Source organism: Amphibalanus amphitrite, unplaced genomic scaffold (genome assembly GCF_019059575.1).
Source record: "Amphibalanus amphitrite isolate SeventyFive unplaced genomic scaffold, NRLGWU_Aamphi_draft 000827F_arrow, whole genome shotgun sequence".
Lineage (NCBI taxonomy): Eukaryota > Metazoa > Arthropoda > Thecostraca > Balanomorpha > Balanidae > Amphibalanus > Amphibalanus amphitrite.
Window position 1 is genome coordinate 137,566 of NW_024882321.1, and position 13,980 is coordinate 151,545.

The window sequence follows — 13,980 nt, forward strand, 5'->3', positions numbered from 1 at the left end:
CGTGATGGGAGCGCTGTGACGGTGGGAGATTGGCGGTGGGTGGTGGGCGGTGGGTGGCAGGCGGTGGCTGATAGACGGTGGCTACTTGGTGCTATAGGACCCGCAGCGACAGGGCCCGTCAATTTCCTGACGGATCTACGGCCACGGGTCGATGCTGACGGGCAGCCGGCGGCCCGAGTCTGACATAGTGATGCAGTGGCTGCGATTGTCGCTGACCAGTTCCGTGAGCGGAGTCTGTGAATCGTGAACGGTCACCGTTATGGTGACGTGATCGATCGTGGCTGTCACAATCACTCAGCGGGCCGTCGGCTGCCGCTGCAGGTCGTGTCCACATGACCTGATCGCTGATCGCCACTTCGATCGCTGACCGAAACCATTCGTCGTGTTATGCAGAAACGGGACTTGGTAGACTAAAGTAACGTTACACTACTGCCGCAGACACCGAATGTGTATTCAGTTCAACTCATATCGACCGTCTGCAGCTCTGTGGTATTTCCAGTTCCTATCGGTGTCCATTCAAGTGGCTACGGCAGTACTGTCTTCGAGGCTCATCCCGGAAGTATTTAAAGAGCCCACTCGTGCCCGTATCGCTCGTAACTGCGAGTTTAACCGTCGCCGGTGCAGTGTTCTCTGGACTATTACACCGGCGATGGCGCGGCTATTCCCTTTCATAGCCGCTTAGAGCTCCGGAACCACGTAGCGCGGTGAAGTTCCACACTGAGCCGCGGTTCTACACTCACCTACTCGCATACACACCTCAGGAAACCGGACGGTGGGAGGGTCGTTACTGAAGCTCCTGCGTCCGGCGCAGTACCACTCGCGTTTACAGGAAGGCGCCTACGTGGGGCGTAAACACCGCGCTCACAGACGCACACAAAACACACATTCCTTCGTCTGGCTGCTCGCCGATCGTTAGTGAGTGACCGCTTTGATGAGACGGCGGAAGCGCGAGCCGAGCGGTTGGCCTGCGGCGGCAGCGGTGGCTGACGGCGGTGGCCGGCGGTGACTAGCCCGGCGGTAAACGGGCGTCGCCGCGGTGAGTCGGCGCTCATGGCACGCCGACCGTTGCGGACAACACGCCGGTCCTCCCGCCGGTCCTCTCCCGTCCTCTCTCTCTCTCTCTCTCTCTCTCTCGGTCTGACCGGTTGGAATGTGCGTGAGAGCGCGGTGACGCCCGTCGCTGACGAGCCGCCGCCCCCTGCCGCCGGACGGTCGGGCGGGACGCGTCCGCGGCTTCAGCTACACTTCAGCGGCTCTTGACCGAGAGCGGTGCGTTGGCCCAGGGTGGGAGCGGTGACCGCGTGTGACCGGCCTGGACACCAAACGGACGCCACGGACGCCGCTAGAGAGGATAGTGCGTGAGGGAGAATATCAGAGATAGGGACTGCTGTTGTAGGGTGGCATGATTTTCTATGGATGGCTGATTTTCTGGTGCTTCGCTACTACATGCGCTGACTTTTGACCAACAATCAATCTGTGATACCTGTGTGCTTTAGAGGTCAGGATAAATTATGTGGCTGGACGTTTAACCCGCGACCTGGTGGGGGGGGGGGCTATTTTTTGCCCCCCCCCCTCCAGACTTTTCGATATATCTCCAGAACCGCTGCGCCGATCGTCACCAAACTTTCAGTACCCTCCCGGACATCAATTTTACACATTGTGACCAAAAATTTTTCCAAAGGCTATGATAGGTTGGCCGGAAATGACGTCAGAGTGACGTCATGTTCTGCCGTTTTCGACCCAAAAAAGGGTTTCGCGGGAAGAGCTGTCAGGCCTATAGCTTTGCAAATACAGAAAAATGATAAAGACATAAAAGCTGTAGATTAAACAGGGCTACAAAACTGCTATCTCGGATTTTTGAAATTTTTGGATTTTGACCCCCAAAAATCAAAAAATAGATTTTTTGGATATAATAATCGAAAAATCCAAAAAGTTTTTCGAATTTCGCAAAAACCGGAATATATGTGATAGTCTTTACCGCCTTCCATCCACATACCAAATTTGAGATTGATACCTCTTTTTTTGGCGAAGTTATAGCGAAAAAACTGTTCAAAATTGATGACGTCAAATTTTCAAACTCAATTTTTAGCAATTCTAGACCCCGTAGCGCAAAACAAAGACCACCATTAGACTCCCCGTGACGAGCTGCATCGAATCAATACCCATTTTATGCAAAACTATCAACTTTAAAATTTGACCTTTTTTGGCCTGACCTTGACCTGACCTTGACCTGAACTTCACCAGAAAGTGACCTAAGCCGTACCTGATAGTCTTATAACCAACACCATTGAGTTGGAAATGAAAAATTGGCCATAAAACATGTATCACACAACCTTAGTAAAGTTGGGCTCATGTGACCTGACCTGTGACCCTTGGTGACCTGACCTGTGACCTGACCTGGTATTGCCAGTGACCTCTAATAGCAACATATCTACTAGGCAACTGACGCCCTACCGCTGATTCTCGACAAAATGCGTTTTCCTCGGTGTTATAGCGCATTCCCTAGAAGACCCGTGAACGGTGAAACATTTCATCTTTGACCTGACCTGTGACGTCATCGGTGACCCCGAGGTCAATGAAATTTGGTTTCCTTCGACAAATTTGACAGGCCTTTCGAACGCCGTTTGAATTTTGCGGATCCGTCCAGTAGTTTCGGAGATACGAGGGGGGGGGGGGCAAAAAATAGCCCCCCCCCCACCAGGTCGCGTTATAAACAGACCCTACCAGGGCGCGGGTTAATGGACAGTAGCAGATGCCTGAAACAGATGTGAAATGATGATTACAACAGATGTTTTGGCGGTGGATGGGCAACGGTACTCTTTCCCTTATTACAACTCCATCGCGGGTTACGGCACGCTGATATTAGCAAACCGGGACACTCGTCCGTGAACCCAATTCCCCGTCATGTCAACACACGCCGCTAATTACGATCATCAGGAGCAATCAGGCACGGCGGACGAGCCGTCATGCCTGTCAACGGATTCGGGTCACCGATAACGTCATCTGTTCTCTCCCTGACCAGAGCTCAGTGAGCCCAGGTCAGGTCGATCAGAGTCAAGTCTAGTGAGTCCTATCTGCTTGAGCTGTGCGTGCCACGCCTTGCCCGCCCGACCGCTCGCACAAAGCAGCGGACACAAAGACTCGGTCGAAGCCGGCCACCGGCGTCGGAACGCGACCTGCGTGCGAGCCGTGGGCCGCTCGACCTGCGCTTTGTCGGGCGACGGGTCGACACAAAGACTCAGCTGGGGTCGAGTCCTGACCGATGGTGTCGGGCTGGAACCTCTAGCATTGTGTGACCAGGCCTGTCGCGCTGTGTGGTCTCTGACACCGTGATCTGTCCTATAGCATTGGGTGACCAGGTCCCTGGCGCCGCATGGCGAGATTTCAAATGCCGCGTGGCCAAGGTTCCGGCGTCGTGTGGTCGACAGCCAGGTTACGCGTGTGACCGGCAGGCACCGGCAGCGTGGTGTTTCCGTGGTTCAGGTGTTTGCAGCAAGGTGCCTCCCAGCTCCGTTGGAACGTGCGTGTTTACGAAACCGGACGCTAGCTGCCCACGGCATGTTTACGCCCATCGAATGAGTGTAAGATTTACAGGCGAAGCGTGCGTTTCTTTCTGGTAATTGGAATGTAGAAGCGGGTGCTTTTGAATAGAGATTGTGCTGCGTGTTATGGGGCGTTGCAAGGCGCAGTGATGAATGTGACGTGTGTGCATAATGCGAATCATATTTCTCTTTCTTAATTAAGCCACATTGCAGGGCAGTGCCTTGTACGGGTGGGTGCAGAAAAGGAAAAGGCAAGCCCAGAGGCACAAAGGCGTTTCATTTTATGGGCTGATTTGTGAGACGAGGTATTGCACCAGTATTACTCATGACTGGTTGAGCGGTAGCTGACATCACGGGGCTTTGACCTGAATCTCTCCTCGTCCGCGCCCGTTTCTGATCTCGGTCCGGATTAACGGTTGTTTCACTGATCCGTGATCCGTGTGAAATATACTAGGGAGATTAGCTCATGCAAATCGGATCATGGAACATAGCTTTATGTGGTTTTGTACTGTGCACTGATGTATAAAGTAACGGATCTTAGATCATCGTAGTTCCTATCTGTATGGACGAAACATTGCAACGTCTCGCTTGGTCTTGCACAGTTATGAAACCAGTGACTGCCTGCCCAACATTCTGACATGCTTGTTTCACTGTCCGTAGGTGCCACCCGTGACATCGGCACAGCACTGACCCGCATCTGTCTGCGGCACCGCGCTGTGGAGGCCAAGGTCAAGACGTTCGCCAGGTGAGGACAGAACAATACAGGCCGAGGGAGGTCGTACGACGTCCCCCGCCGTAACGAACTCTCAGGGACGTGACTTGCACTGGCGAGAGAGCGACCGTAACAAGTTGAGCTGCATGCGTAGGTAGTACGTGTGTAGAGAGGAGTGGAGGGATAGGTCACAGGTCAGGGTCCTTGAAGACCACGTTTTAACACCTGTCTCTGCGGTGCCTCTGACGCTGAACACCTGTAGCCTTGGTTTGTGTATGTCGTTCTCTTTTTATCACGCTGTTGAGAGTCGTCGTTGCATTGTCTTTCTCTCTCATCCCTGCCGCCTGAGGTCACCCCCTGGGTCGCCGGGTGTCGCCCTAGTGTCGCTCTACGCTCTCTGGGTGCCGACGTGCCCATCCAGGCTCCATCTGACAAACGGGCGCCGTCCGACCGACCGATGTTATGTACCGCCCACAGCTGGGCGTGGGTCGGGGCCATCGCTCACCGCCGCCGCACGGGCCGGCGAGCGCGCATCTCACGCAGCTCGGCACACACGTCGGACACATGTCAGGAGCGCATCGGGCTGCACTGGAAGGTGCTGAGTGGTAGAGGTGCATTGGTGCCAAGGACGCGCGCCATTGGTCACGAGTTACTGGACGTCGGATAGTGCGTTAATAACTTACGGTGAAGAACAGGTTTGACCGAGCTAGAGTCACGTTTAACCCTCGCCCTGGCAGGGGGGTCGATGCGACCCCCCTAAGGTATTTCGAAGATAGCGTAAAAACGGCGGCGCGCAGCGCCGCCAAATTTGGCACAGCCTATGGGGCAACCTTTTTACATATGACCTGAAAATTTCAGGTCCGGGTGACCTTGGGTCAGGTCACCAGGTGAGAAAAACCGGTACAAGGTCATGGTCGAATTTCAATTTTTTTTGCACCTGTCCAACTCACAGATTTGGACTGATTTCCTTCAAACTTTCAGGATGTGCTAAGTTCACCGAGTTGTATAACATATAGTTCGGGTTTTTTGAGGTCACTGACCTGAGGTCAGTTAGAGGTCATTACGTCATAATGTTAAGCCTATGGGAAAATACTAAATTCGGAAAATACTGGAGATATCCGCTTCGTTCTATCACTTTTGTGCTTTGAAACCACAGAACTTAACAACAGGTCACTTGGTACTTCTTTGTTTGGTGTACTTCTCCATGGGTCAGGTCAAATGAGGTCAACTGAGGTCAAATGTCGTTTTTGCCAATAACTTGGCACATAATGACGCTAGAGCTTAAAAAATGGTAGCATTGTGTTCCTGGTGATCAGCCGAATCGAATGATATGCAATATGATGCAATTTAGTTAACTTGAACTTAATTTATTAATTTAAGTTTACTTAAAATTTAAGAAAAACTTTAAGTACACTTAAGCAAGCTTAAAAGTATATCATTCGACGCGCCTTGACGTGCTGAGTTCATTGGTGCTTTTCTTTTTGCTCTATCTTAATTAGATCAAAAGTTATAAGCGAAAAACTTTTGACCTGTTTTTAGCGAAATTTTTACATTTATACCCAAAAAAACCCTAAATATTGACCTAGAGCAACCAAATTTGCACAGGGGCGAGAACTCCAGGGGGCCCACCTACCCACAAAATTTGGTGTTTCTAGGTGCCATAGGAGCCAATCGCGAGGGGGGGGGGGGTCGCATCGACCCCGCATCTGCCAGGCAGTGTTATGAAAAATGCCCTGACAGGGCGAGGGTTAAACCACGCTGTAATTGTCGTGGCGCTGTAGTTATATCGTAACCATGCGTGAATCGCGTACGAATTACGCCGGAGCTACCCCGGAGCGGCGGTAGAACCTTGACGCACCGCCGCCGCGCAGAGTCAGGGCGCAGGAATAGGTGGTGCGTAGCCGGTGGAACGGAATGGGTTCATCGACACCCGGTGAGCGCCGCGGCGGGCGCGAGCTTCCGTCAGCGTCAGTTTATGACGTTCGACATGATGTGAACAGATGTGCGCCACCTGCGCTGAATCGAGGAACCACGAGCGCCGACGTCTTGACGACTTGGCCTAACCGGATTGGTGACTCAGACGCTGACGGAACGACTTTCCGAGGGGGTGGGGTAGCCGGAGCCCGCCCAGATTGAGGTCGCCGCTCGACCGGGCCGACTAAACACCCCACAGAATCTGACCCTTTGCTGTCGGGTTGAGCGACATGGTGACATCCCAGTGCTGCCCCCATTGCGGGACATCTCTGGCACACCGGCGCGATGGCACGACGATCCCGTGGTTCAGCGGTGCCCAGGAATGTCTGCCGCGATCCCGGCCGGGTCAGGGCGCCTCTGACACCGATCCGAGTCAGCGCGTCAGCTCAGCGGCGCGCTGATCCTTCCCGGCGCGTCAGCCCAGCAGTGACCGGCGGCATGTTGACGCTGATCCGTCTCAGCGCCGTCAGCACCACGGCGTGGGGCCGGCTCCGGCGGCGGTCCGCGGCTTCGGCTGATGGAGCACCGTCCGCTGGAATCAATAGCGATCGACCCGCGCGAGATGGATAGGACGGTCCGAGTTTACGCGCGTCGCATATCTGGCTTCCATCGGCGTCGGCCGGTTTGGATGCATGCTAGACGCCGCATCCTGGCGTGGTTTGTGCGTGTTTTCGTAGTGCGTGTAGCTGAATATGGATGCGCGGTGCGGGGCGTCTCTTGATTAACGATGAGCAGGTGCCGTGAGCGGGGAGCGATCATACCCTGGGGTGTGATCACGGCTCATTAATTTTCCTTGGACAGACACAGACGGACGCAAATGTGCGGCAAACGTATGTCACGAACGCACACACCACGTGCAGTGCGTATTGGACGCTCAATTCGGTCTTTTCTCTACCCGATCCGCTCGATGTTGTGTTCATTAGTGAATGTTGCCCTGTTTGTGCCGAAGCATGTGCGTGGCTCTGGTGGCGCAACTCTGCCGTCGCGGTCTCTCCGCCGCGGCTGTGGTAACGCTGACCTTGCGGTCACGGTACCGGGGCTCGACTGCCCCGGGCCGCCGCGCCGGCCGCGGGAGAGTGGTCTATGGTGCCGGCGTGGTGCAACCTGCCGGCGGCCTGCCTGTTTTTGCTGCGGCTGCAACTGAATAGGGACAAACAGTGTGACTGGGTGCGTTTCGGGGTCGGCCGCCACGGTCCTGTAAGCTCCCGGCGGCCCGCGACGAACATGTTTTGACACCGAGTAGGTTTATAACGTGACTAATTACCCTGTGGTGTTTGCGCTCAGAGCTCGGCGCTTTGAATTGAGGCTCCAGCTGTAACCCGTTTATGTCTCGTGCATCAACTTGACCGCCTTACCGAATGAATGACCCAGCTGCTTCGTTAGACCCGGTGCCTTATCACGCCGTGCGCCGCTGGGTGACCGCTCCGGCCTCTGATCTCTCCGCCGTGTTTCTGTCCGCAGTGCGCTGGCCGAATGTCTGATCCTGCCGCTCCAGGGAAAGCTGGAAGACTACAAACGTGCCTCCGCACAGCTCGAGAAGGAACATACGAGAGGTAGGTCCAAAACTCTGCTGTCGCCGACGTCCCAGAGCCGCCCGACACACGTGCGCGCGGACCGGCGCTCGGTTTCCATTGAGACCGCTCGGCCCGCCGGGGCTCTGAATTGGATCGCCAGATAGCTGCCGGCCGCTATTGAGTCGACCCATTGTGAAGCACCCCTATCGCGCCGGGACGCCGTGTCGATAGGGCTGGAGTGGGGCAGGGCGCCCGGGGCCCAGCCGCCGCCCCGCCCTTGGGCACGCACCAGAGGAAATGTGCCCCCGTCACCGGCGCCGCGCCGCCATGGGTGGCGGCGCGTGTCGCCGCTGATGATAAGATAAAGGGTGATATAGGGGCGCGCGGCGGTCATCGGGAGCTCACGCCCACGCGAGGGCGGGGCCGAACAGTAGGGAGGGCGCTGAAATATCTGATGGGGAAGAACGGCTTTCAGTGAGTCAGAGTGGTGGATGGGACTGTCTGGGCTCGGAGTGACCGAGAGGGGAGGATCCTGCGGTCCGGACGGGCTCGTAGACACTGGTATTGAGGGGAGCCGACGGCATTGAGAAGCGACGTCGTTAGTCGAGAGCGAGAGAAGACATTGAGCGAGTGCGCCGGAGAGTGGAGAGGGGTGTGGTGCTGGGGAAACTCAGACGCGACGACCAGGGAGACGGACGACCGGGGGAGATGCGTCTCCGCTCAGCAGCGGAGATAGTGCGGGAGACAGTGGGAGAGACAACGCGAGAGACAGCCGCCTCCGCCGCCGTCTGCCCCCGGCTGTGTACATAGCCGCCAGCCTTTGTCGCTGTGGTGCGGCTGCGTTGGGGAGCGGACGGCGCGGGGAGAGAGAGACCCGTCGGTCGGACGCCGCGGGTGGGCTTTGTCCCCGGGTGAGTCGCTGTCCCCACTACGCAGCCGCCTTTGTGGACGGAGGGCGAGGAACGTCCGCGCGTCACCGATGGCTGCGGCACGGCGTGGGGTCAGGTCACTGGAGCAATGGGGATCGCTGAGGGTCATCACAGGTCGCCGCGGGTCATCGTGGCAGGTCAGCGCGGGTCACCATCGCAGGTCGCCGGGTCGGCCGGCGCTCAATGCAGCGCCGTTAGGGTAACGAGCGGTGGTCCGTTGGTGTCAGATAAATGTGGGACCTCCGGGCACGGCGCGTTATTTACGCTCACAGGGATGGTTTACTGCTCAGGTGCTCCACGAGCCCTACATCAACTTAATGAGATCGACTGCCTCGGGGCTAGCCGCTATCGGGTTTTATTCGGGGGGTTTTGTGTGCAATATCATCTGACGAATGTTATTCGGTCCGCACTCCATTATACGATGAAAGCTTCATGTCCTGTGATCCTTTCATGGAATAGGCTGTTATCTGTGCTTTGTAATTAGCTGCCTAACCAGAATCCAGGTGGATGTTATTGCTTATGGTTATTGTCCTCCTCTACAGCTTCTCAGCAACTCATTATTTTTTCTCTCTTCTTCCCTCTCTCCTCCCCTCTTTTCCTCCCTCCCTTCCTCTCCTCCTCTCCCGTCTTCCGTCGCTGCCCTCTCACAGTTGGCGCTGCTCCGATGTTCTTCCGCCGACCTCCCGTCGCCATCCGTGCGGCGCTATTTGTCTGCCCACGGATTTGTGATTTAGATGAGCGCAGATCGGCTGTTTGGCGGCCGACACAACTGATCGATCAGCCTCTGTCAGCGGACGGTGCGTGCAACTCGGCGGCTCGGCGACACAGCGTGGCTCAAAAGTTTTGAGCCAAAACACTCCTCACAGTCCTCACGGCACGCATTCGACTCCAAAACATTCCTAGAATAATCCCAATCAGTTCCAAACTTCAGAATACTCCTCGAATGCTCGACTAGTCAGAAACGCACTGCTGGCAGTGAACATCGGGATTGTTTCCCGATCGTTTCGCGCTTCTCCATTTCGACCAATTCTTCGGCGACGAGCGTGAAGTTGGCGGTCAGTCCGTTTCGTCCATCTTCCAGTCCAGTTCCTCACCTGATCAGTCCCCCGCTGCAGTTAGCGATGGACTCTGGCGGGGCGCCGGTCGTCTCGCGAAAAACCGCCTGGTTCAAACGACTCACTCGGCGCACCGCTGACTCTCTATAGTGCCTCGCCCCACTGCTGAGACGATACCTATCATCGTCACACACGGCTGGCCGTCAATGGCAGCTGTGCAGCCAGAAAGATGGGCAGCTGGATGACCGAGCAGCTGGGCAGCTGGATACAATGGTCAGCTTCGGTCGAAATGGCGGCCGTGGTGATGGTGCTCTTGTCGGTTTGGTGGGAGAGTGGATGGGATGGACAGAGAGGGGTAGGTAACTGAGTGCTTCTTAGAGCTGTGGTCTTCCCGGCGCCAGTTAGTCCCGCCGCCGCCCACCGACACGGTCAGAGCTGGGGATTTCGTGTTCCGCGGCTTATGTAAACCGAAGTTTAGACCCGACTTACTGGGGACAGCCGACAATTCTACTGGGCTTTGGCTCACTGACAACAGAAAACATCATCATTCGTGGAAGAGATTAGCCGGTTTTCGGCGAAGTGATTCAATGCTCTGTCACGGTGCATAAACAGAGACGACAGCAAGCCTAGTGGGTCGGCTCAAAAGCTGCCCGTCCGTTATATTTCCCATATATCTGAGCTCAGTACAGCTTAGCAAGATCACAATGCCACGCGACCGCCGGTTGATAAACCAGGAAGAGCTCTGACGCCCTGTTAGTGAGACCTCCTAAAACCCGTTCCTCGGAGTCGGAATAATCGGCCACGTCAATCTGACAGAGGCCTAAGCAAACACTCGTTCTCCGGCTGAATATCGGTGGTCTGGCAGCGGCTGGCCGGCGTAGCGGTGCGCTGTCCGATTGTGTGGGAACGGGTCGTCCATCAGCGCCGCCCCCGCCCCCGCCGCCGCCCCCCCCCCCCCCCGTCGCCCCCGACGCCGGTCGTCGGGCCAGGGTAGACCGGTACGGTAAATGGCGCGTGACACGGCTAATAAGCGTGACGGCTGCCAGTTTGCCGTCTTCTAAGCACACACACTATATATTAAGGGCGCGTTAACGCTACGCAACCAGGGGCAGCCCGCCCCGTTTGTGCGGTATCGATCCACTTACCCGCTGGAGATCGGGCACTGATTTTCGCCGAAAGGCACACATTTCAGAGCCGAATTTCTCGACTCATTTCCAGACAGATCCGTTCCCATTTGGGACGTTTCGCCGCTAGTCTCGGGATTTTCAAACAATTCCCTCCCGCGTCGTGTTAGTGGGTGTCTATTATTTCCAAAACTTGAGAAATTGTGAGTTTATTGCCTCTGACGCTGAAATGACGGGTCCGACTGTAATGTTTTGCCTTTATCAAGCGGCACATTATATTTTTTTTTACCAACTGATCGTAGAAGGATCTCGCTTTGCTATGCGTTCTATTGTTACTCCGTGCTATTTTTTCTCCATCAGAGCACCCATCTCCCGTGTCTGCCTCGCTCCCGCTTACCGTCTCTCCATGTCTCCCGGTCTCCGTCTCCCCGGTATTTCTCGTCTGCGCCCTTTATCCGTCTCTCCGTCTTCGTTCACCCGTCTCTCTTTCGGTCAGTCTCGCCATCCGTCTCTCTGTCGGTCCGTTTGTCTCTCCAGGGCAGCATGGGTAATCCGCTCTGCCCCCGTGTAGTCCGCTGCGCGGTCATATTCTGTCCGGTCCACTGCGCGGTCCTATTCTGTCCGGTCCGCCGCGTGGTCCTGTCCGGATGCAGTTTGCCACGCGGTCCTATTCTGTCTGGTCCGCCGCGACCGTGCCGCGCGGTCCCATTCTGTCTGGTCCGCCGCGCGGTCCTAATCTGTCCAGTCCGCCGCGCGCTCCTGTTGTTCTCTCCAGTCCGGTCCGGCCCGGTCTCGACACGCTCGGCGGCGGGCGCGGCCAGGCACGTCGCGGGCGACACCGCTCACCCGTGGGCCGTGGCTTCCCCACCACTGTCTCCGCCATCGCCTCCCCAGCCGCCACCGCCACTGCACGCCGCCACTGCACGCAAATAGCACTACGTTCTGCACCGTCTGCGACGAAGACGGCGCGGCGGCGGCGGTGGTGGCGCAGTATTACCGGGCGGCTTACCAGAGGCGAATTACCGGTGGGAACTGGTAGAGGCGGTCCGCCAGCGTCAGGGAGGTGGTCGGGAGTGGGTATTGGATCTGCGGATTATCGGAGATACTGCACGCGTCGTGCCCCGCGATTGAATAGGCAGATTACAGGCGAGCCACTTATCACCAGAAATAGAACTTGGCTTGGGAAGACCCTGACGTCCCTCGGATGCTGAACGAGCAGACTGAATGCAGTTAGCTTCCAGCGAGACTAGAGCGAGTGAATAATGAACAGGAGGCGTTTTGGGCGGCTGGAAATGGCAGAACTTGAGCTCTGCCGGCACGTTCGATAGGTTTTGTGCTATTAACGTTTCGGCGTGAATCTGCCACTGGGGAGAGAGATCTAACGTGTCCGCATGACTGACCTGACCGTTTCCAACGGAATTCCACTCATGCCATTGAGTTCGCCATGGATTTTCTGCGTAAATTAATGAAGACCGCCAAAGGGCCCGTTCATGACCAGATCAATATTCGATCAGGTCTCTGACCCCCGTCATCATACTTTGGGCGACCGTACGTTAAATGTGTTCACTCAAGGTGTCACTGCCGCGTGAACAGATGACCCGTAAGGTGACCTCACAAACCGCCAGTAGCAGATCGTGTCGAGTCATTTGTTCGGCACGCCAGCCGCGTGGGGAAGGTCGTTTGTTTCGCGTTCTTTAGTGCAACGCAACGCTTTCCAATGCTGAGGGATGATGAATGACTACATTGCTTTGCGACGCTTTGAACGGTTAATAATGTCTCTTTTACGTTAGGTATCTCTTGTTTCTAAAAGTAAAAAGCTAAAAGTGCGTTGACCATCGGCCACCGCCTGCCCATCAAAATAGCCAACCAGACCAGACTCCGGCCATGTCGCTCGGGGGAACCGGTGAGTTCGTCAGCTTCTTTCCTTACTGACCATACCGAACACAGTGGCCCGCTCTCTGTTCTCAGCGGAGCACGGGATGGGATAGACCGCGCCTCAGTGGGCAGAGTAGTATCGACTGAGTCCCCCGTCCGCCCGCCCGCCCGCCCGCCCGTCTGCCCGTCCACCCGCCCGTCTGCCCGTCCGTCCGCCCGGCCGCAGATGGCTATACCGCGGTCCGCTCCGCTGGGCTATTGTCCGTCGAATGGCTGTATTGGTGCCGGATCGGTTACGCTACCGCTGCCGCAGCTGATGGTAGAGAGGTTCGCTCAGAAGCGCCACTGGTAGAGCAGACTCTATTTTCATTGTGGTTCTGTAAAGTGCTCTCGCGATAGCTGGATAGCGGCTACCGCTAGATCGTGGTGCAGGAGTAAGGGTATTGCGTGGTCGGTTTAGACAATTCTGCTTACTCGTTTCTCCGAGGTGGGATTCAATTTTATTCGATTACATCCATTCACACGGTGAAAGGTGGATGATGAATGTAAACAATCCACTCGTGTAAAGCGACAAGCGTGGCTGAAGAATGGTCTCTGATGGTGAGAAATGATACCGGCGCTGTAGGCGTTCAGGCGTTCTTGAGGTGTTGTATGGCGATGAGACCAAGTTGACCGGCAATGCTCTACGATCACCGGCGATGTCTGCCATTTGCACCGCCCGTCTCGCACCTTATAGACGCCAAGGCCCAGTCGTTTGACTTATGGGAGCATGCCTCAGGCGCCATCATCATCATCATTACCGTCATCGCCACCACCATCATTGACTTTTTGATCCGCACGGCTCATGGAGCTCGCTGAAGCGGTGCGGTACCGCGGAAGCGCACAAAAAGCCAAAAGCGTTTCCTGGCGCAAGGCAGGCAACAGGGTCTGGCCGGCTATTTTGGCGGTGGGCAGGCAGGCTATGGTGGCCGAACTTAGTGGGGTATTTTATGCAGACCGGCGGCTGGCCATTGTTGGAGTTTTTCAGCCGTCCATGTCCGGTCACACACTCGGTGTGGCACGTCTGGAAGGCTTCGCTCTCGCCGACGGAGCCCCGTTGGTCGTAACAGGATACTCGACGCTGGCAAGCTCCTTAGCAGTGAAGCGCTCATCGGAAACTTCTGAGAAGAAACACTCTAAGCTGAGCCCATTGAGCCGGATTTTTCCGTTCGGGAAACACCGGCTTCGGCTGTTCAAACAGACGAACTTTGGGAGC

The 13,980-nt window shown here is 56.0% G+C and overlaps 1 protein-coding gene across 1 annotated transcript in view; it reads left to right on the plus strand.

The window, feature by feature from the left end:
- The window catches only part of LOC122366731 (protein MTSS 2-like), a 70,075-nt gene that overhangs the window by 28,422 nt on the left and 27,673 nt on the right, over positions 1–13,980 (plus strand). The window contains exons 5-6 of the mRNA XM_043339265.1: positions 4,203–4,287; positions 7,690–7,781. Of these exons, the coding sequence (XP_043195200.1) occupies positions 4,203–4,287; positions 7,690–7,781 (177 nt within the window). The remainder of the gene's footprint in view (positions 1–4,202; positions 4,288–7,689; positions 7,782–13,980) is intronic.